Source organism: Eleutherodactylus coqui, chromosome 6 (assembly GCF_035609145.1).
Source record: "Eleutherodactylus coqui strain aEleCoq1 chromosome 6, aEleCoq1.hap1, whole genome shotgun sequence".
NCBI lineage: Eukaryota > Metazoa > Chordata > Amphibia > Anura > Eleutherodactylidae > Eleutherodactylus > Eleutherodactylus coqui.
Window position 1 is genome coordinate 227,099,366 of NC_089842.1, and position 24,573 is coordinate 227,123,938.

At 47.9% G+C, this 24,573-nt stretch overlaps 1 protein-coding gene across 1 annotated transcript in view; it reads left to right on the forward strand.

The window, feature by feature from the left end:
- Nucleotides 1-24,573, forward strand: part of LOC136571856 (SLAM family member 5-like) — a 58,400-nt gene that overhangs the window by 10,569 nt on the left and 23,258 nt on the right. The window contains exons 3-6 of the mRNA XM_066572476.1: nucleotides 4,961-5,230; nucleotides 7,703-7,801; nucleotides 20,653-20,744; nucleotides 21,076-21,168. Coding sequence (XP_066428573.1) covers nucleotides 4,961-5,230; nucleotides 7,703-7,801; nucleotides 20,653-20,744; nucleotides 21,076-21,168 — 554 coding nt within the window. The remainder of the gene's footprint in view (nucleotides 1-4,960; nucleotides 5,231-7,702; nucleotides 7,802-20,652; nucleotides 20,745-21,075; nucleotides 21,169-24,573) is intronic.

Consider the following 24,573-nt stretch of genomic DNA (forward strand, 5'->3'; position numbering starts at 1 on the left):
GGCTAAAGAAAGAATGTAACTTCATAATCGCATTCAACGACCCGTAACGTTTGAGCTCTGTTAAGCCCCATTTACACTGAAAGATGAACGCTTGAAAATTGCTCGAACGACAGGTTGAGTGACAGTTTTGAGCAATCATCTTTGTGCAGTGTCCGAGGAGTAGGCCACGGCCTAGGAGATAGCGGGGTGGAGTTTGGGCCTTTTCACGTTGGCTCTATCGTCTCCCACCAGTAGGGTATCTGGTGACACGTCCAAGGGCCGAGACCAGGTTATTAAACGGGGAAACTCAATATTGGATTACCTTAATCTTTTGTCACGGGTGATGCCACCGCTTCTTCTGCAGCAGGGAATTCCTAGTTGTCGTAAGTCCTCTCTCACGCAGCTTCCGCTTGCCGCTCTTTGCCTCAGCAATGTCACACACGTACCTTATGATGACGCTGGTAGTACAGAGCTTCCTAAACAATTACCCATGCTTACATCCAGTGCTGGAAAACGCCAGGAAACTGTTCTTGTACTTTCAGGGTTCACACTCAGCCACCTCTCATAAGGCAGAGGTATGGCGACAGTTCAGGTTACTACCCAACTGTCTCTGTGGTGTGTCTAGATGATGGAATTCCACGTTGCGTATGTTGCAGAGGCTGTGCCAACAGCAGAGAGCGATCATAGACTATCAAATGGTGTCTGCCGTAAGCAAGTGCTGTATAGAGATCTGTCACTTGAAGCCCGTGGAGTATCTGCAAATCAAAGGTGTGTGCGCCATTTTAGCCTACTTTGAGGAAGCTATTAAAATGGTTATTCCAATCAGAGAAAGGCAGCACAGACGTTCCAAAGGGTATTTTTTAATTTCTAAACGATCACATAAAGATCAGCGACATTTCAACTCCAGCATGGAGTCTTCATCAAGCTGGATAAAGACTCCATGCTGGATTTAAAAGATCGCTGATCTTTGTGTGATCTCCCGCAGAGCAGAAATTTAGCTGCGGGTGTGCTGTAGATACGGACGGCTTCCATAGGCTTAATTGGAAGCCTGCGGGAGCCGTCCATGCGGGAAACCCGCAGAAAAAGGATTTCCTGCACGTGCGATCTGTGTGGCAGGGAAAAAGGGCATCCACAGTATTTACTTACCTGCAGGTGCCCAATGATGGGTGCTGATCACGCGTGCGGGACACCTGCACGAATTTGCTAAATCCAATTACCTAGTGGACATGAGGCCTCGAAGGCTTCAGAAACAGTGTGTTATCTTCACAGGAGGAGGAGATACCAATCTCATCACTGTCTGACCAGTCCGCCATTACTCAACACCACAAGGAGGTTGGCTTTGGATGAGAAAGGGAGCTTCTTCTCAAACACGTTTCTCCACCCATGGGAGAAATATAGAGGAGGAGGAAGAGGAGAAGAAAGAAGAGGAGGGGGATTATATAGGTTCAGAGGCAGGGGAAGTGGGCTATATAACATTCCTTTCATCACTAACCACAGCTATTCTCTGTAAATGGTAGGACCAGCCAGAGGACCCTCTTAGGCTTGACTCTGATGATTGTGGGCCATCACCCTTAGGCATTTTGAGGCATATGAGTGCTTTTCTACTGCAGTGCTTGCAGAAGGACCGTCACATCACCCACATCAAAACATCAGATAATTACTGGGTGGCCACTGTCCCTAATACCCATTCCAAAGCCAAAATGACACATTTCATTCTCACTGTGAAAAGGGACCTATCATGACAATTTCTGAAGCAGCTTGAGCAGAGCATTTCCCCATGGTAGCTCATAGTGGACAAGCAGGAAGCAGCAGCGCCAGCGCTGGTGACCGTGGAAGTCTAACAGAGTTTTTCAGCCTGTTGCAGCATGCAGGAACAGCACTGCTTAGGACTGACAATGGCAGCACTTATCTAGGATGGTCCAAGACTAAGTCAGCTCCTGCGTGGATGTACTTGGACATGGCGTTGGCCCCTTTGACTTCTGGGTGTTTGAGCTGGACGAGTGGCCAAAGCTTGCACAACATGCTTTAGAGGTGCTTGCCTGTATGGCTGCCAGTGTGCTGTCTGAAATGGTATTCAGCAGCGCTGGGGTTTTGAAAACTGACAGACGCATCCACCCATCCACAGACGATGTGGATTTCACCTGACTTCTGCACCCCCATAGCAGATTCCACTGATTAGTTAGCACACTGGCATTTTATATTCACATATGGAAATACTATTGATGACCTATCCTCAGGATCAGGCTTCCATTCACAGCGCCAGTACACACTGGGGAAGCTGTTGCTCCGACCCCTTTGTAGTGGCTGGCATTTGTAATTGCAGGCTGGCCTCTCATTGAAATCAATAGAAGTTGTGTCTGCAATTACAAGTGCTGACCACTAGACAGGGGTTGGAGCCAGGGCTTTTGCTCTGACCCCAGTGTATGCGGGTGCTCTCAGTGGGTGCCCATTGAGTCAGTACCTAAAACGTCAAGTTAAGACCTCTCATGCAAATGACCATATGTCAGTTCCTTAAAAATTCTGTGGCCCCGTACTATAGCTTCATCCTTTAAAAATTCTTTACTGCACATTTCTGACGGTGGCTGCCGTGACCATCCGCAGTACAGAAAAAGAAGATAAGTGACGGGTACGCGGGGTTGCCGGAAAAGGGGTTGATTCCGCTACGGGCTCCCACACACGGAATCCGACCTGTTTGTATGCAGGCGGCTTTACCAGTACAATCCATGGGAGTAATAAGATATCATTTAGGCTGGACTTTGCTTACAGACTCAAATAATGTCAGATCTTATATTCAACTATCTCTCCAATATTTTTTCTATTTGAAGATATTCGGAGTCTTGGCTTTAGGGTTGCATTTGCATCTCAGCTTGAGACTTGCAAATATTTGTAGTACACTCATTGTCAAAAAAAAGTCAAGCCCCCTAGAAGAAGTTCTCAGAATGAAATTAAACTTTGTCTGCGTGCTTGTAACATTGATATAAGTACATAGTAACATAGTATGTTAGGCTGAAGGGAGACAATGTCCATCTAGTTCAGCCTGTTTCCACACCGCTTGTTGATCCAGAGGAAGGCAAAAAAAACCCCAATGAGGCAGAAGCCAGTTTAGCCCATAAGGGGGGAAAAAATTCCTTCCCGACTCCATTACGGCAGTCAGAATAATCCCTGGATCAACGTTTTGAAAGTTTCTACCTGACTCCAAGACCCGGATCAACAACCCTAACTGTAAGTGATTACAATTTCAAAGCAAAAGGATCATTTATTGTCAAAACCTGACCCCTTGAAGGAAGGCTCTAGTACCCTGTTGTGCCATCTCTAGATTGGATGCAAGATGCGATATAAGTGGGCATAGATGCTTTAGTACCCTGTTGTACCGCCTCTAGCTTGGATACAACTTGGGCGGGCTTGGAGGCATACAGGTTCCATATTGTTTGTTGCGGCATATAAGTCCATATTTGCTGTAACTGAGCCTCTAGATTGTACAAATTTGTAAACTGTTGAAGTGAGCATCCCAGATGGTTCCATACATGTTCTATTGGCAATAAATCTGGCGACCGGGCAGGGCACAGAAATGTGGCAATATAGAGGCATTCCTGTAACATCCTTGCTGTGTGCTGCCTCTTGGAAGCCGCCATTGTAGACAGCACATGTGACTACAGGATGCCCTGAACATATCTCTGAACTGTCATTGTCCTTCGTACCACTTCTCGAGGTAACAGCTTGTCATATACGATGGCCTTCCAGACCATCACACCAGCAGGGGGCAGTGTGCCACCCCACAGCAAAGGCAGGATTGAGACGCTGACCCCGTGGTCTCCAGACACGAACACAGCTGTCGTCAGCACCCAAACTAGTCCTGGATTCACAGCTGAAGACAACCTAGTTACACTCTGCAGCAGTCCAGTTTCGTCATTCACACCATTGCAAATGAAGGTGACAGGGGATGGGTGTCAAATGCAGCACACATCCACTGGTCCCAACACCCCTTAATTTGTCGATATGACCAACCAGCCTCTCATTTCAATAATGCTCCCCCTCTCAGACTCTGTTAACTGGGCAAAATCTCTTCTCTTCATTGTAGAGGCATCTAGTGGTCAAAAAGCTCTACACAAGCAAAAAAAGAGGTCCACTTCATATGTAGCCTCTGAGAGCCTTTTCATAGGCCAAGGATGGAACCACCTTTAGGGCCTCAGGTGATAAGACCATCGATCTAAACATGCCACAACTCTAATAATTCATATATCTGTCTGAGATGTAACTGCATGCCAATTTTTTTTACAGAGTGTAGTTTGTGAGGGTACAATTATGCTTCAACTTCTCTAATCTGTTGACACCCGCTGAACTTCATTTTCTTTTGTTCGCCCATGCTCATTGACCTTGGTTTGTCCTAGGCTTTGTCCACCAATGTCTGTTGCCCTTGCCTTGGCTTGGACTTTTTTCCAGCTATGTTAGTTGATACTGGCTTAGTTGTAGCTTCGTCCAGCTGTCCCCATTGGCTTTGGTTTGTAGTTGACTTTGTCTACCTAAGCACATTGATCTTAGCTTGTCTTACACTTTGTCCACCTACGCACGTTGACCTCGGCTTATCTCTAAATTTGTCCAACTACGCCCATTGACCTCGGCTTTTCTCTGGCTTTGTTCAGCTGATGAGCTCTCTCTATCTTTACCATATCTCACAGCCCCTATGGCCATAAACTGAATCCTGAGGGGTAAAAGAAAGGAACAGGGACTTGTTACATGTTGGATCTGTGCCTCAGTTATGACCAGCTTTTATCACTTTGTCCTTGTCCTTAATGTTAAAAATGATGTTCAACACTTGGTGCAGATTTAGCAAATTTTTCTCTGTTTTTGCTGGTAGTGCACAAAGGTCAACCTATAATTGGAAAGTTTCCTTCCACTAGTTTTAATTTTAAAGCTATTTCCTTCTCCATTCATGTAATTGTCACCATATTTTTCAATCTTAATTTCAAAATTTTTTGCACAGAGAGATTATCAGCCGGATACATCAACATCACCCACAGCATCACCAGTAATGACACTTGCTCACTGAGTCTCTTGTGCACCGTGGACAGACGAGATGTGCTGATAACATGGAGTACTGTACACAGCAGTGATATCAATGTGACCCAAGGAGTCCTGTATGTGCCCCCCAGTGACGTGAGCCTCACCTATACCTGCACCGCACGTAACCCTGTCAGTACTGTCTCCAAGACTGTGATCCCCAGGGAATACTGCCAGACAAGTATTAGTAATTGTATGTACACACTTAGATATATGCAGATAAGTATTACAGATAAGTATCTTTGGACATGATCTCTCACCTCACAAAAACGCTCATGACATGTGGTTCCTATAATGTCAAAGTCCTAATTCCTCTATAAGGACAAAACTCAAAGTTCACATCCACATGATCCTCAATTATAAATTATTTTTTTTACCATGACTTCCGCTGTGGATAGGGCAGGCTTATGAATACAAGTCCGGGGATGGGCTGGATGAGCATGGGTGAAAGTGGGGGCAGCAAGTGGCGGGGCACAGATATAACATGGCTTGGCTAATTATCCCCACAAAATGGTACATGAAGGACAGATGTCAGCTGCAGTACAGACCACATGACTAGGGTTGATGGTGGAAACCAAAAGCAGTCTTGTATTCAGCAGGTTGCGGACTTACTCACTGATACTGGTAAATGGAACAGACTGTGTGAGGTGGAGAAGCGGGGTGGTGTGGTCGCAGAGGCAAAAGATTGAGCGTCCTTATACTGGTTACCAATGGAGTTAGTCACTGTCTTTGTTTTTCTTCTAGCTAAAATCTATAGTCTTTAGTGGTTTGCTGACATGTAGCCTTGGGTTGCCGGTCCTATTGCTGCACTCAAGTCTTGCTCCTCTTTTTGTGCTCTACCACTTCCAGAGACCGAAAAAAAGCAAGCGAGAAACCACCTAAATTTAGTGACATCTTGCGGAATCCTGTGGCCACAGCAGCATCACTTCTCCTAACCCCATATTTTCACCCCATGCAGTTAAACAAAAATGCTTCTCATCCCACGAGGACCTCATAATATAAAGCGTTTGGTGACAATGTGGGGGAGAGGACTGAAATGAAACTTTGCATCTGAAAGGTTTAAGCTAAACTTCTCATTGAACGTCTGAAAATCATGAAGTTGGTCAAAAATATTTTATTTTACCCCCTCCCCTGAACCGCCTACCATAGGTTCAAGGATACTATGACCAACTTAAGATGGTTATTATAACTTATACCCAATGCCTGGGACATAAATTATACCCACTGCTCGGGATACCACTCAATAGGAGCCCAAATTCTGCCAGACTAACCATAAAGAATTGTATAATTTGCGAGGGACCGTATCCGCAATGAATCTGACGACCATCAATTTCTACCAACTCCAAGTAAATCTTAATTACCACAGAGGGTATACCACCACACAGTTGTATGAACACGCAAGAACGCCAACCTTGTACTCAATTCAAAAAGAAAACCCTTTGAGAAACATGATGAAGTGACAGATAGGGGTGCCCCAAGCCTTGATGCTCCCTGAGGCAAAGAGTGATGTGCCCCCCTCCCGGCAAAAAAAACACTCATTTTACAGACATTAAAAGCACCAATATACAACATACCCAACACATAGTTAAACAATTGAGACTCGTCTGAAGGGGCCCCAATAGTAATAACGACCCATTATGTCCCAAGTAGTCACAGTGACCCTGTTTGTGATCTTGGTAGTAATAATGCCTGCCGTAGTGGCCCCATTAGTAATAGTAACCCCTGTTCTGGACCTCAAGTTGGGCAGCAACTCCACAAGCAGTTCACTCACGCTGCCACACTGTCATCAGAAACTATGACCCCTGTCCTCTCCCCTGGTGGCTGCACTGCATATAGGGTGGGGAGAGAGGTCATGGGTCACAGCCTCTGATGACCGGGTGGTGGCCGCCTGGCTGCAACTGTGGACCCAGTGAGTGCCCTGCTTGTGAGAGTGTTGATAATTATTTTACTTAAAAAAATATTTTAATAAAAAAAGAAAACCCCTCTGAGGTCCTGGAGACTGCTGCCTCAGGCTTAGGTCACCTCATGGGAAGGGCCCCCTGGTAACAGAATACAAAATGAGAGAAGTGTGGGACAATTATTTACTGCCACACCACCATGCCAGCAGAGGGAGAATTATCATATTCCCCTATAACCCCAAACCTTCCCTGTACTCCTCCTCCAGCTCCTGCTTCCCTACATCCCACGTTATGCCTGTCTTCCCCCACGACACTCAGCATGGTCTGATCTTTTACTAGGAGGGTTACTACTTGGTGTTGGGTGGTAACCGTTGGTCATTCTAATTCCTCCGACGAGGGTGAGTTCAATCATATATATCCACCCAAATCCAGAAAATCACCTACCACGGATTGTGCATTGTTAGTTGTTCGGCTGGAATAGAAAAGATCTTCCCCAAACATCCAAGAAAGAGAGGTTAAAGGGAAGGCAGAATGACCACAAGATCAGACTACACATGGTTTGTTTGTAGTCTGTAACCATGGAATTATACAGGTCTGTATAGGAGCCGTATACACAACACATTACTTTAGAAGGAATTTTAGAAAAATTTCTTCCAATTTTTTTACATTTCCATAAACATTTTGGACATATCCTTTAAGGATAAACGTAGTAACTGCAAGAACAGAGTACTATTATAATGTAACATATCCAATATTTTTCCCGACAGCAGTTGATTACTGGAGACGAAGATATCCCTTATTTGGGATCCTCGTGTTACTTCCCATCCTCTGTTTGATATCACTAATTTATCTAATGTGGAGAAACAGTAAGTACAAGACATAAAACTAAAGACTGTCACTGTCCTGTACCCCAAATATCAGTGTTTCACTATTCAGTACCCCAACTATCAGCATGTCATTAATCTGTACCCCAGCTATCAATGTGTAATTATCCTGTCCCCCAAGTATGAACGTATCATTATCCTGTCCCCCAAGTATCAGCGTGTCATTGTCCTGTCCCCCAAGTATCAGCGTGTCATTATCCTGTCCCCCAAGTATCAGCGAGTCATTATCCTGTCCCCCAAGTATCAGCCTGTCATTATCCTGTCCCCCAAGTATCAGTGTGTCATTATACTGCCCTCTTAGTATCAGTGTGTCATTATCCTGTCCCCCAAGTATCAGCGTGTCATTATCTTGTCCCCCAAGTGTCAGTGTGTCATTATCCTGTCCCGCAAGTATCAGCGTGTCATTATCCTGTACCCCCAAGTATCAGTGTGTCATTATCCTGTCCCCCAAGTATCAGCGTGTCATTATCTTGTCCCCCAAGTGTCAGTGTGTCATTATCCTGTCCCGCAAGTATCAGCGTGTCATTATCCTGTACCCCCAAGTATCAGCCTGTCATTATCCTGTCCCCCAATGGTCAGCGTGTTATTATCCTGTCCCCCAAGTATCAGCGTGTCATTATCCTGTCCCCCAAGTATCAGCCTGTCATTGTCCTGTCCCCCAATGATCAGCGTGTTATTATCCTGTCCCCCAAGTATCAGCGTGTCATTATCCTAACCCCCAAGTATCAGCCTGTCATTATCCTGTCCCCCAAGTATCAGTGTGTCATTATACTGCCCTCTTAGTATCAGTGTGTCATTATCCTGTCCCCCAAGTATCAGCGTGTCATTATCTTGTCCCCCAAGTGTCAGTGTGTCATTATCCTGTCCCGCAAGTATCAGCGTGTCATTATCCTGTACCCCCAAGTATCAGTGTGTCATTATACTGCCCTTTTAGTATCAGTGTGTCATTATCCTGTCCCCCAAGTATCAGCGTGTCATTATCTTGTCCCCCAAGTGTCAGTGTGTCATTATCCTGTCCCGCAAGTATCAGCGTGTCATTATCCTGTACCCCCAAGTATCAGCCTGTCATTATCCTGTCCCCCAATGGTCAGCGTGTTATTATCCTGTCCCCCAAGTATCAGCGTGTCATTATCCTGTCCCCCAAGTATCAGCCTGTCATTGTCCTGTCCCCCAATGATCAGCGTGTTATTATCCTGTCCCCCAAGTATCAGCGTGTCATTATCCTAACCCCCAAGTATCAGCGTGTCATTATCCTGTCCCCCCAGTATCAGTGTGTCATTATCCTGTCCCCCAAGTATCAGTGTGTCATTATCCTTCCCCCCAAGTATCAGTGTGTCATTATCCTGTCCCCCGAGTATCAGCGTGTCATTATCCTGTCCCCCCAGTATCAGTGTATCATTATCCTGTCCCCCAAGTATCAGTGTGACATTATCCTGTACCCCAAGTATCAGTGTGTCATTATCGTGTCCCAAAGTATCAGTGTGTCATTATCCTGTCCCCCAAGTATCAGCGTGTCATTATCCTGTCCCCCAAGTATCAGCGTGTCATTATCCTGTACCCCAAGTATCAGCGTGTCATTATCCCGTCCCCTAAGTATCAGCGTGTCATTATCCTGTCCCCCAAGTATCAGTGTGTCATTATCCCGTCCCCCAAGTATTAGCGTGTCATTATCCTGTACCCCAAGCATCAGTATATTATTATCCTGTCCCCCAATGATCAGCGTGTTATTATCCTCTTCACCAAGTATCAGTGTGTCATTATCCTGTCCCCAAAGTATCACTGTGTCATTATCCCGTCCCCCAAGTACCAGTGTGTCATTATCCTGTCCCCCAAGTATCAGCATGTCATTATCCTGTACCCCAAGTATCAGCGTGTCATTATCCTGTCCCCCAAGTATCAGTGTGTCATTATCCTGTCCCCAAGTATCAGTGTGTCATTATCCTGTCCCCAAGTATCAGTGTGTCATTATCCTGTCCCCCAAGTATCAGCATGTCATTATCCTGTACCCAAGTATCAGCGTGTCATTATCCCGTCCCCCAACTATCAGCATGTCATTATCCTGTACCCAAGTATCAGCGTGTCATTATCCTGTCCCCCAAGTACCAGTGTGTCATTATCCTGTCCCCCAAGTATCAGCGTGTCATTATCCTGTCCCCCAAGTATCAGCGTATCATTATCCCGTCCCCCAAGTATCAGAGTGTCATTATCCTTTCCCCTAAGTGTCAGCGTGTCATTATCCTGTCCCCCAAGTGTCAGCGTGTCATTATTCTGTCCCCAAAGTATCAGTGTGTCATTATCCTGTCCCCCAAGTATCAGCGTGTCATTATGCTGTCCCCCAAGTATCAGTGTGTCATTATCCTGTCCCCCAAGTATCAGCGTGTCATTATCCTGTCCCCCAAGTATCAGTGTGTCATTATCCTGTCCCCCAAGTATCAGCGTGTCATTATCCTGTCCCCCCAAGTATCAGTCTGTCATTATCCCGTCCCCCAAGTGTCAGCGTGTCATTATTCTGTCCCCAAAGTATCAGTGTGTTATTATCCTGTCCCCCAAGAATCAGTGTGCCATTATCCTGTCCCCCAAATATCAGCATGTCATTATCCTGTCCCCCAAGTGTCAGCGCGTCATTATCCTGCCCTCCAAGTATCAGCGTGTCATTATCCGGTCCCCCAAGTATCAGCGTGTCATTATCCTGTCCTCCAAGTATTAGCGTGTCATTATCCTGTCCCCCAAGTATCAGCGTGTCATTATCCTGTCCTCCAAGTATTAGCGTGTCATTATCCAGTCCCTCAAGAATCAGTGTGTTATTATCCTGTCCCCCAAGTATCAGCGTGTCATTATCCTGTCCCCCAAGTATCAGCGTGTCATTATCCCATCCCCCAAGTATCAGTGTGTCATTATCCTGTCCCAAGTATCAGTGTGTCATTATCCAGTCCCCCAAGTATCAGCGTGTCATTATCCTGTCCCCCAAGTATCAGTGTGTCATTATCCTGTCCCCAAAGTATTAGTGAGTCATTATCCTGTCCCCCAAGTATCAGTGTGTCATTATCCTGTCCCCCAAGTATCAGCATGTCATTATCCTGTCCCCCAAGTATCAGCATGTCATTATCCTGTCCCCCAAGTGTCAGCGTGTGATTATCCTGTCCACCAAGTATCAGCGTGTCATTATCCTGTCCCCCAAGTATCAGTGTGTCATTATCCTGTCCCCCAAGTATCAGTGTGTCATTATCCTGTCCCCCAAGTATCAGTGTGTCATTATCCTGTCCCCCAAGTGTCAGCGTGTCATTATCCTGTCCTCCCAAGTATCAGTGTGTCATTATCCTGTTCCCAAAGTATCAGCATGTCATTATCCTGCCCCCCAAGTATCAGCGTGTCATTATCCTGTCCCCCAAGTATCAGTGTGTCATTATCCCGTCCCCCAAGTATCAGCATGTCATTATCCTGTCCCCCAAGTATCAGCATGTCATTATCCTGTCCCCCAAGTGTCAGCGCATCATTATCCTGTCCCCCAAGTATCAGCGTGTCATTATCCTGTCCCCCAAGTATCAGCGTGTCATTATCCTGTCCTCCAAGTTATAGCGTGTCATTATCCAGTCCCCCAAGAATCAGTGTGTTATTATCCTGTCCCCCAAGTATCAGCGTGTCATTATCCTGTCCCCCAAGTATCAGCGTGTCATTATCCCATCCCCAAGTATCAGTGTGTCATTATCCTGTCCCAAGTATCAGTGTGTCATTATCCAGTCCCCCAAGTATCAGCGTGTCAGTATCCTGTCCCCCAAATATCAGTGTGTCATTATCCTGTCCCTCAAGTATCAGCGTGTCATTATCCCATCCCCAAGTATCAGTGTGTCATTATCCTGTCCCAAGTATCAGTGTGTCATTATCCAGTCCCCCAAGTATCAGCGTTAGAGATGAGCGAACGCGTTCGTCCGAGCTTGATATTCGTGCGAATATTAGGGTGTTCGGGATGTTCGTTATTCGTAACGAACACCATGCGGTGTTCTGGTTACTTTCACTTCCTTCCCTGAGACGTTAGCGCGCTTTTCTGGCCAATTGAAAGACAGGGAAGGCATTACAACTTCCCCCTGCAACGTTTAAGCCCTATACCACCCCCCTGCTGTGAGTGGCTGGCGAGATCAGGTGTTCGCCTAATATAAAAGTCGGCCCCTCCCGCGGCTCGCCTCAGATGCGGTGTGAGTTAGATGAGGGACAGTGCTGTTTATACCGGAGCTGCTGTAGGGAAAGAATTGGTAGTTAGTGTAGGCTTCAAGACCCCCCAAAGGTCCTTATTAGGGCCACTGATAGCTGTGTGTTGGCTGCTGTTAGCAGTGGCATTTTTTTTTTTCTCAAAATCGCCTCTGCAGACCGTTGCACCTGGCATTAGGGACAGAAGTGCTGCATAGGCAGGGAGAGTGTTAGGAGTGAGTGTAGCCTTCAAGAACCTCAACGGTCCTTTCTAGGGCCATATTTATCCGTGTGCAGTACTGTCCAGGCTGCTGTTGGCTGTGCTGCATTTTTTTTGGGCTTCTCAAAATCGCCTCTGCAGAGCATTCCACCCTCCATTGATACTGCAGGGAAAGAATTGTATAGGCAGGGCCACAACACAGTTATTATTCATTGAATATACGCAGTGCTGCCTTTTGGTGGGAAAAAACTGAAAACAAATCTATTTGTCCAGCCTCTGTCCGTCCTAAGGGCTGTGGACACGTGTGAGCTGCGTGAAAAACATTGCTAAATCATACGCACCCAGCTACGCTTTACTGCTGGCTTCGCCATTTGCTTTCCTTAATTGGGAAAAAAAATACCTGCTCTGCCAGAGTTATAATAACTCTGCTACCCTCACGTTCTGTGACACATAAGCAGGGACACAGCACAGTTATTACACTTCTCATGTTCATTGAATATACGCAGTGCTGCCTTTTGGTGGGAAAAAACTGAAAACAAATCTATTTGTCCAGCCTCTGTCCGTCCTAACGCCTGTGGACACGTGTGAGCTGCGTGAAAAACATTGCTAAATCATACGCACCCAGCTACGCTTTACTGCTGGCTTCGCCATTTGCTTTCCTTAATTGGGAAAAAAAATTCCTGCTCTGCCAGAGTTATAATAACTCTGCTACCCTCACGTTCTGTGACACATAAGCAGGGGCACAGTTATTAAACTTCTCATGTTCATTGAATATACGCAGTGCTGCCTTTTGGTGGGAAAAAACTGAAAACAAATCTATTTGTCCAGCCTCTGTCCGTCCTTACGGGCGGTGGAGACGTGTGAGCTGCGTGAAGAACAGTGCTAAATCATACGCACCCAGCTACGCTTTACTGCTGGCTTCGCCATTTGCTTTCCTTAATTGGGAAAAAAAATACCTGCTCTGCCAGAGTTATAATAACTCTGCTACCCTCACGTTCTGTGACACATAAGCAGGGACACAGCACAGTTATTAAACTTAGATTATTCATTCACTAGAGGCAGTGGGGCCTTTCGTTTTCCAAAAAGGGCAAAAATTATATTTGGCCTGCAGTCTTGCGCCAATTTATTTCCTGCCTGTGAAATCAAATCACTGGTAATACAGCATGCTGAGGGGTAGGGGTAGGCCTAGAGGACGTGGACGCGGCCGAGGACGCGGAGGGCCAAGTCAGGGTGTGGGCACAGGCCGAGCTCCTGATCCCGGTGTGTCGCAGCCGACTGCTGCGCGATTAGGAGAGAGGCACGTTTCTGGCGTCCCCACATTCATCGCCCAATTAATGGGTCCACGCGGGAGACGGTTATTAGAAAATGAGCAGTGTGAGCAGGTCCTGTCCTGGATGGCAGAAAGTGCTTCGAGCAACCTATCGTCAACACGCAGTTCTGCGCCGTCCACTGCTGCAAATCCGAATCCTCTGTCTGCTGCTCCTCCTTCCTCCCAGCCTCCTCACTCCACTACAATGACACCTGCTCAGGAGCGGGAACACTCCCAGGAACTGTTCTCGGGCCCCTGCTCAGATTGGGCAGCAGCGGTTCCTCTCCCACCAGAGGAGTTTATAGTCACTGATGCCCAACCATTCGAAAGTTCCCGGGGTCCGGGGGATGAGGCTGGGGACTTCCGCCAACTGTCTCAACAACTTTCTGTGGGTGAGGAGGACGATGACGATCATACACAGTTGTCTTGCAGTGAGGTAGTAGTAAGGGCAGTAAGTCCGAGGGAGCAGCGCACAGAGGATTCGGAGGAAGAGCAGCAGGACGATGAGGTGACTGACCCCACCTGGTGTGCAACACCTACACAGGACAGGTCTTCAGAGGGGGAGGCACGGGCAGCAGCAGGGCAGGTTGCAAGAGGCAGTGCGGTGGCCAGGGCCAGGGGTAGAGGCAGGGCCAGACCGAATAATCCAAGTGTTTCCCAAAGCGCCCCCTCGCGCCATGCCACCCTGCAGAGGCCAAGGTGCTCTAAGGTCTGGCAGTTTTTCACAGAGACGCCTGACGACCGACGAACAGTGGTGTGCAACCTTTGTTGCGCAAAGCTCAGCCGGGGAGCCAACACCAACAGCCTCACCACCACCACCATGCGCAGGCATATGATGGCCAAGCACCCCACAAGGTGGGACGAAGGCCGTTCACCGCCTCCGGTTTGCACCCCTGCCTCTCCCCCTGTGCCCCAACCTGCCACTGAGATGCAACCCCCCTCTCAGGACACAGGCACGACCGTCTCATGGCCTGCACCCACACCCTCACCTCCGCTGTCCTCGGCCCCATCCACCAATGTCTCGCACCGCACAGTCCAGCCGTCGCTAGCGCAACTGTTGGAGCGCAAGCGCAAGTACGCCGCCACGCACCCGCACGCTCAAACGTTAACCGTCCGCATCGCAAAATTCATCAGCCTTGAGATGCTGCCGTATAGGGTTGTGGAAACGGAGTCCTTCAAAAGTATCATGGAGGCAGCGGCCCCGCGCTACTCAGTTCCCAGTCGCCACTACTTTTCCCGATGTGCCGTCCCAGCCCTGCACGACCACGTCTCCCGCAACATTGTACGCGCCCTCACCAACGCGGTTACTGCCACGGTCCACTTAACTACGGACACGTGGACAAGCACAGGCGGGCAGGGCCACTACATCTCCCTGACGGCACATTGGGTGAATTTAGTGGAGGCTGGGACAGAGTCAGAGCCTGGGACCGCTCACGTCCTACCCACCCCCAGAATTGCGGGCCCCAGCTCGGTGCTGGTATCTGCGGAGGTGTATGCTTCCTCCACTAAAGCACCCTCCTCCTCCTCCTCCTCTGTCTCGCAATCAAGATGTGTTAGCAGCAGCATGTCGCCAGCAGTCGGTGTCGCGCGGTGTGGCAGCACAGCGGTGGGCAAGCGTCAGCAGGCCGTGCTGAAACTACTCAGCTTAGGCGATAAGAGGCACACGGCCCACGAACTGCTGCAGGGTCTGACACAGCAGACCGACCGCTGGCTTGCGCCGCTGAGCCTCCAACCGGGCATGGTCGTGTGTGACAACGGCCGTAACCTGGTGGCGGCTCTGCAGCTCGGCAGCCTCACGCACGTGCCATGCCTGGCCCACGTCTTTAATTTGGTGGTTCAGCGCTTTCTGAAAAGCTACCCACGCTTGTCAGACCTGCTCGTAAAGGCGCGCCGGCCCTGCGCACATTTCCGCAAGTCCCACACGGACGCTGCCACCCTGCGCACCCTGCAACATCACTTTAAGCTGCCAGTGCACCGACTGCTGTGCGACGTGCCCACACGGTGGAACTCTACGCTCCACATGTTGGCCAGGCTCTATGAACAACGGAGAGCTATAGTCGAATACCAACTCCAACATGGGTGGCGCAGTGGGAGTCAGCCTCCTCAATTCCTTTCAGAAGAGTGGGCCTGGTTGGCAGACATCTGCCATGTCCTTGGTAATTTTGAGGAGTCTACCCAGGTGGTGAGCGGCGATGCTACAATCATTAGCGTCACCATTCCTCTGCTATGCATCTTGAGAAATTCCCTGCAAACCATAAAGGCAGCTGCTTTGCGCTCGGAAACGGGGGCGGGGGAAGACAGTATGCCGCTGGATAGTCAGGGCACCCTCCTGTCTATTTCTCAGCGCGTACAGGAGGAGGAGGAGGAGCATGAGGAGGATGAGGAGGAGGGGGAAGAGACAGCTTGGGCCGCTGCTGACGGTACACCGGCTGATTGCCTGTCATCCTTTCAGCGTGTATGGCCTGAGGAGGAGGAGGAGGAGGAGGAGGAGGAGGATCCTGAAAGTGATCTTCCTAGTGAGGACAGCCATGTGTTGCGTACTGGTACCCTGGCACACATGGCTGACTTCATGTTAGGATGCCTTTTTCGTGACCCTCGCGTTGCACGCATTCTGGCCACGACGGATTACTGGGTGTACACACTGCTCGATCCACGGTATAAGGAGAACCTGCCCACTCTGATTCCCGAAGAGGAAAGGGGTTCGAGAGTGTTGCTATACCACAGGACCCTTGCGGACAAGCTGATGGTAAAATTCCCAGCCGACAGCGCTAGTGGCAGAAGGCGCAGTACCGAGGGCAAGGTAGCAGGGGAGGTGCGGAGATCGAGCAGCATGTACATCCCAGGCAGTGCAACAGTCTTTAAGGGCCTGGCCAGCTTTATGGCTCCCCACCAAGACTGTGTCACCGCTCCCCAGTCACGGCTGAGTCGGCGGGAGCACTGTAAAAGGATGGTGAGGGAGTACGTAGCGGATCGCACGACCATCCTTGGTGACGCCTCTGCCCCCTACAACTACTGGGTGTCGAAGCTGGACACGTGGCCTGAACTCGCGCTGTATGCCCTGGAGGTGCTTGCTTGTCCTGCGGCTAGCGTCTTGTCGGAGAGGGTGTTTAGTGCGGCTGGGGGAATCATCACAGATAAGCGTACCCGCCTGTCAACCGACAGTGCCGACAGGCTAACACTCATCAAGATGAACAAAGGCTGGATTTCCCCAGACTTCTGTTCTCCACCAGCGGACAGCAGCGATACGTAAGCAATACGTAGGCTGCACCCGCGGATGGAAGCTACGTTCTCTCTCACCATCCAAAACGGGGACATTTCTGCTTCATCAATCTGTGTCTAATATTCCTCCTCCTCCTCCTCCTGCTCCTCCTCCTGAAACCTCACGTAATCACGCTGAACGGGCAATTTTTCTTAGGGCCACAAGGCTCAGTCAAATAATTTTTCAGAACAATTTTTAAAAGTTTCAATGCGCTTAAAAGCATTGGAACTTTAACTTGAACCAATTTTTCGTTACACTGGGCTGCCTCCAGGCCTAGTTACCACTTAAGCCACATTAACCAAAGCGATTAATGTGTTTCACCTGCCCTCTTGGCTGGCCATGGCCAATTTTTGGGATGTACATTAGTACTGTTGATACAGCAATTTTTGTGGGCCCTCGCCTACAGTGTAATCAAATTAATTTTTAGCCCACCTGCATTACAGCTGACGTAACCTCAGCTGTGTTGGGCAATGCAATGGGATATTTCTATGTACCGCCGGTGGCTTCCTGGCACCCACCCAGGCAGTGGGTCCACAGGGAGTTTAACCTACATGTGTCCACTTGTAAAGAACCCCAGTCTGACTGGGGCATGCAGTGTGGGCCGAAGCCCACCTGCATTAAGCACGACATTACTACCTCAGCTGTGTTGGGCAATGCAATGGGATATTTTTGTGTACCGCCGGTGGGTTCCAGGGAGCCACCCATGCTGTAGGTGCACACGGAGTTTTTAATACATCTGTACACTTCTAAAGAACCCCAGTCTGACTGGGGCATGCAGTGTGGGCCGAAGCCCACCTGTATTACGCACAACATTACTACCTCAGCTGTGTTGGGCAATGCAATGGGATATTTCTATGTACCGCCGGTGGCTTCCTGGCACCCACCCAGGCAGTGGGTCCACAGGGAGTTTAACCTACATGTGTCCACTTGTAAAGAACCCAAGTCTGACTGGGGCATGCAGTGTGGGCCGAAGCCCACCTGCATTAAGCACGACATTACTACCTCAGCTGTGTTGGGCAATGCAATGGGATATTTTTGTGTACCGCCGGTGGGTTCCAGGGAGCCACCCATGCTGTAGGTGCACACGGAGTTTTTAATACATCTGTACACTTCTAAAGAACCCCAGTCTGACTGGGGCATGCAGTGTGGGCCGAAGCCCACCTGTATTACGCACAACATTACTACCTCAGCTGTGTTGGGCAATGCAATGGGATATTTCTATGTACCGCCGGTGGCTTCCTGGCACCCACCCAGGCAGTGGGTCCACAGGGAATTATAAATGCATCTGTTTCCACTTATAAAGAAACCCAGTCTGACTGGGGCATGCAGTGTGGGCCGAAACCCACCTGCATTAACCCTTTCCAGTCCACTGTGTGACCTGTGAAGACATTAGGGTTTAAGGCTGTACAGCTCCGTTGTTGGTAGACGTCCGTCGGGGTTCTCTTACTGTATATTGCCAGCCTCTCTGCTGTCGGAGCCTATCCTACGTGTCAGCTCATGCAGTACTGGCTTTAGCCAGCATATAGCGCCGTTGTATAACGGCAGAAAAAGAGTAAGCCCCCTAGGAAAACCATATACAAATTGGATTGGAAAGGGTTAAGCACAACATTACTACCTCAGCTGTGTTGGGCAATGCAATGGGATATTTCTATGTACCGCCGGTGGCTTCCTGGCACCCACCCATGCTGTAGGTGCACACGGAGTTTTTACTACATCTGTACACTTATAAAGAACCCCAGTCAGACTGGGGCATGCAGTGTGGGCCGAAGCCCACCTGCATTAAGCACGACATTACTACCTCAGCTGTGTTGGGCAATGCAATGGGATATTTCTGTGTACCACCGGTGGGTTCCAGGGAGCCACCCATGCTGTGGGTCGACAGGGACTTCACAATAGGGAGTTGTACCTGCCTGTGTCTATGAATTAAAAAGCCCGGTCTGACTGGGGCATGCAGACACCTTGACAGAATGAATAGTGTGTGGCACATAGGTTCCCCATTGCTATGCCCACGTGTGCAGCTCCTGATGGCGGTGGCACAGGATTCTATTTCTCATTGCTTCTGTACAGCATTGTGGGCCATCGCCCCGCCCCTATTAAAGAGGGTCGCTACCTAGCCGTGCCAACCCTGTGCAGTGTGTGCCTGCGGTCCCTCGTCGTGGCAGACGCACTTCTAAATAGACATGAGGGTGGTGTGGCATGAGGGCAGCTGAAGGCTGCGCAGGGACAGTTTGGTGTGCGCTGTGGGGGGGAGGGGGGGCGGTTGGGTAGCATGTAACCCATGAGAAGTGTCAGCGGAGTGTCATGCAGGCAGTGATTGTGCTTTGTTGTAGCTAGTGTGGTGCTTAGCAAAGGTATGCCATGCTAATGAGGGCTTTTCAGAAGTAAAAGTTGTTGGGGGGGGGGGGGGCCCACTCTTGCCGCTATTGTGGCTTAATAGTGGGACCTGTGAACTTGAGATGCAGCCCAACATGTAGCCCCTCGCCTGCCCTATCCGTCACTGTGTCATTCCCATCACTTTCCTGAATTGCCCAGATTTTCACACATGAAAACCTTAGCGAGCATCGGCGAAATACAAAAATGTTCTGGTCGCCCATTGACTTCAATGGGGTTCGTTGTTCGAAACGAACCCTCGAGCATCACGGGAAGTTCGTTACGAATAACGAACACCCGAACATTTTGGTGTTCGCTCATCTCTAATCAGCGTGTCATTATCCTGTCCCCCAAATATCAGTGTGTCATTATCCTTTTCCCCAAGTATCAGCGTGTCATTATCCTGTCCCCCAAGTATCAGTGTGTCATTATCTTGTCCTCAAGTATCAGCCTGTCATTATCCTGTCCCCCAAGTATCAGTGTGTCATTTTCCTGTCCCCCAAGTATCATCGTGTCATTATCCCGTCCCCCAAGTGTCAGCGTGTCATTATCCTGTCCCCCAAGTATCAGCGTGTCATTATCCTGTCCCCCAAGTATCAGCGTGTCATTATCCTGTCCCCCAAGTATCAGTGTGTCATTATCCTGTCCCCCAAGTATCAGTGTGACATTATCCTGTCCCCCAAGTATCAGTGTGACATTATCCTGTCCCCCAAGTATCAGCGTGTCATTATCCTGTCCCCCAAGTGTCAGCGTGTCATTATCCTGTCCCCCAAGTATCAGCGTGTCATTATCCTGTCCCCCAAGTATCAGTGTGTCATTATCCTGTCCCCCAAGTATCAGTGTGTCATTATCCTGTCCCCCAAGTATCAGCGTGTCATTATCCTGTCCCCCAAGTATCAGTGTGTCATTATCCTGTCCCCCAAGTGTCAGTGTGTCATTATCCTGTCCCCCAAGTATCAGTGTGTCATTATCCTGTCCCCCAAGTATCAGTGTGTCATTATCCTGTCCCCCAAGTATCAGCGTGTAATTATCCTGTCCCCCAAGTGTCAGCATGTCATTATCCCGTCCCCCAAGTATCAGCCTGTCATTATCCTGTCCCCCAAGCTTCAGTATATTATTATCCTGTCCCCCAATGATCAGCGTATTATTTTCCCTGTCCCCCAAGTATCAGTGTGTCATTATCCTGTCCCCCAAGTATCAGTGTGTCATTATCCTGTCCCCAAGTATCAGTGTGTCATTATCCTGTCCCCCAAGTATCAGTGTGTCATTATCCTGTCCCCCAAGTATCAGTGTGTCATTATCCTGTCCCCAAGTATCAGTTTGTCATTATCCTGTCCCCAAGTATCAGTGTGTCATTATCCTGTCCCCCAAGTATCAGCCTGTCATTATCCTGTCCCCCAAGTATCAGCCTGTCATTATCCTGTCTCCACAGGTATCAGTGTGTCTATATCCTGTATCCCAATTTAGTGTACTTTTTTTAAATTTTGTTTTAGAAAGAAGTCAAAGGAAACCGAATTCCGCCCCGTACGATCAGGTTATAAATCTTTATTTTTTCAGCAATGCAAAACACTCAGAATCTCTTAAAGTTGGTAGATGTGACTAGTAGATGTCTTTATGCCCTGGATGCTATTACTGTATGATGTCTTATATGCCCCTTGTATTGTATGAAGCTGGTACAATAGCAATCTGTGCAGAGACCATTGTTAGATTTCTTCTGCTGTGAACTCTACATTGGAGGTAACAAGCATTGAAGTATTTCAATGTAGATCTGCTCAGTATTGGTTCCTATACGGGTTACCTGGCCGTCCATGCTTTACCGTTAGGACACGGTTACGTGGACAGTCAACCGGATGACTGACTACAGAAAAGTGAGCAGTTCCCCATTTATTACTAAAACATAAGTGTTAATTCTACAGGTGGGAGATATTCCAAGACAGCCGGAGAATGCCTATCAGACACAAGAAGAACAATCCTGCATGACTGTATATAGTGAAGTCCAGCACGAAAAGGTTTGTTATCCCCCTAATGATAGTAGGGCTTCTCCTGAAAGCAGCGCTATTTCATTCTGTAAATTCTGTCAAAATGTCGAATTGCCGGATGGAAATTAAACAGATTCCATTATAGTCAGTGGGTGTCCGTTCAGTACCATTCGGTTTCATCATGAGATGGAATCGTTCGACCGGGGCTGCCAAACGAAGCAGGATGTTGCTGGTAATATGCCCTATCATGTATATTATCATTACAAGATACAATTGATAACGCGCAGCATCAGATCACTACATTAAGAGAAATTTCATATTTTTATATCAGAATACCGGAAGTACTCAAAAGAAGTTGGTCAGGAAGGAGGGCAATGCATTAGAAAAGCCACATTACCCCACATACGTCATATTTACAATGTACTAATTGCTGGTATAACATTCTGTTACTCAATGTCAAGGAGGTACTGGGGGGGACAGTGGGCAATTGCCCTTTGCCAGTCCTCCAAAGACTGCGCAATACGCTCAATTCGCTCCACCATTCAATATAAAACATCCCATCAGTAGTGCTAACACTCCCAGCATGGCAGACCTAACCTCATCCTCCTGTCTCTGGTCCGGCACTTCTAGGCACTTACAGTGACACTGAGTGTAGGGAGCATCGGGCCGAAGACAAGACGGGCCAAGGTCAGCCATGCTGTGAGTGTCAGCACTATTAAATGGGTGTTGTATTGTGCTGGAGAGGGTTTTGGGGGCCACAAAAGGCGTCACAGTTACTTTGTGATGGCGGAAGAGTGGATGCACAATTACTTCCTGGAGGCCACAGAGGGTGCGCAGTTGCTTTGTCGGGACACTAATAATTTGTGGGGGCAGATATTCAGTTTTATTACATCTGGAGGGACAAAAAGTACAATTATTACTATGTGAGGACATAAGGAGGTACTATTACTGTGTCAGGGCACAAAGAAGGCATTATTTCTTAGTGATCACTAAGGGGGAATTACTGTGTAGGGATGTTAAGAGGGGCATTGACGATAGCGGCGTGATGGGGCAAGTGTGCAGGAAAAAAGTGTGACTGCAAGAAATCTTGATGGTGGTCTGGGCCATGATAAGCTAAAAAAATGAAGAGGGGCAACTACGATTTAAGACCACATTGTCTGTGATCACTGGAGGTGTACTTACTGTCATCAATATCAGGGGAGGTAACTGCACTGTAATCACTATCACTGTGTAGAATTGATAACTCACTATTATTAAGCTGCTGTATCTAAGCTGGATGAGTTGTAAGTTGTCATCTATCTATCTATCTATCTATCTATCTATCTATCTATCTATCTATCTATCTATCTATCTATCTCATATAGGGTACCCAAATACATTAATGCATGGAGTTAAAGGAATTCTATCTTTAGTTAAGCCACACGGACTTGATGCCAATATTCCGGCTGTCGCTGCAGCCTTTGCCAAGTCACCAAAGCCCAGATACACAGAGACATACATACATCACAAGTAAAATCTTAGCCAATAGAAACACAACATTTAAAAAACACGATAGTCAGCAGGTGTTACCTCACAACAACCAATAGAACCCAGTTGCAGGTGCGTAAGACATCATACGGGGCCGTCCCAGGTCATTGATCGCTTCAGCGCTCAATGCCGTGCAGGATCACCTTGGTGTTGTATATGAGTATATACATCACCTCTGGCAGATAACAGAGTCAATAGCAGGGACCAAGACCTGCTACACTGCAACAATTGAGAGATTTGTGATGATGTCATCGTCATGTGATGAGCAGGGGGCAAAAGAAGTGGTTACTGAAGGACATGTGGTGATGTCATCGTCATGTGATCAGTACATGTTGGGCAAAGCTATAGAAAAGTAATGGACTAATGTATGTAATCTCCTCCTCACTATGATATGCTGTCACCATGGGAGTTCTTATAGAATGGTACTGATGCCATCAAGGTGTATAAGGCAGCAGCAGCAGCGGGTTACTACTAGTACAAGTTACACATATTTTTACGTTTGTTCTAAATTGCTGAGGTGTTGTGTCACACCACACTATTACCAATCAACCTTATACAGAGGTGTAAATGAAAAAGTGCTCTCATAACTTGCTCCAAAAGTTTAATTTTGGTCTCAAGGTACATAAAGTGCAAATAGACAGCCCACATCTAGTACTCAGGCAATATAATACCCCCACTATAACTATTCCACTGTATGGCAAGGTCCATTCATCGCCCCCAATAATCGGGATCCGTCATCTGGTTGCGACCATACCACATGCAGCACCCTGCCACTGGGGATCTACGGAAACCAGAAATAATTAAAAGCTTAATTAAGAGAACAACCAACAGAATCACACTAAGAGTTCTAGTCATAGCAATGACCCTATCTTATTTATATGGCGTACGTCAAGGGGTTATAATCAATATTCAACCCTCTGGGTTGTAAGGTGTCCAACTGGAAGATCCACAGCGCCTCAACCCTGCTCATCTGTTCATCCAGTTGTTGTCTAGGATAACCTCTTTCTAGAAATTTGTCACACATTGCAGTAAGGCCTTTGTCAAGATATTAATTGCTCGTAATGAGCCTGACTCGGAATAACTGACTCCAGGGCAGGGCTTTTTATTAATGCCAGAGGATGATTACTCCAGTAATGCAACAGATTATTGTGATCTGTTGCTTTTGTGTGTAGGTCCGTATAGAGGGACGTCCCCTGTTTAATTACGGACACGTCCAAAAATTGCAATGAATCTCTTGAAGCCACCATAGTAAATTTTTACTCGGGGCGGATGTTATTCAGCTCCTGATGGAATATATTCGATTGGGCCTCCATTCCATTCCAAATGAAGAACACATCATCTATGTACCTCCACCACACCTGGACCAGGTCCAGGATGGGGAGGCACGCAGAGACATGTCCTCTACATACAGCATAAAGAGGTTGGCATATGGGGGGGGGGGGCATATTGGACCCCATAGCGGTCCCTCCACGTTGGCAGTAGAACCTGTTGTTAAACAAAAAAAAATGTTATTCAAAACCAAGGACCGTAAGGCCATTACAACCTCCATACAGCCATCGGAGAGGTCCAATTGTTGGAGGTAGTGTCTGGTTGCCATCAGGCCTACATCATGTTGTATGATGGTAAAGAGGGACGTAACATCAAAGGAGCCCAATATGGCCCCCTCACTTACTGTAAGGCTTTGTAACCTAACCCAAAAAATCGGTGGTGTCTTTTTTGTACGAAGATGCTGACTCGCAAATGGTTGTAGAATTCTGTCTAAAAACAGGGAAGTGTTATTGTATAGCAATCCCCTCCCCGAAATTATGAGGCAACAAGGTGGTTTCTAAAGGTCCTTATGTATCTTTGAGAGCATGTAAAGATAGGGTACCAAAGGAAGAGCCAGTAGTAAAAACTCATACAGCTGTC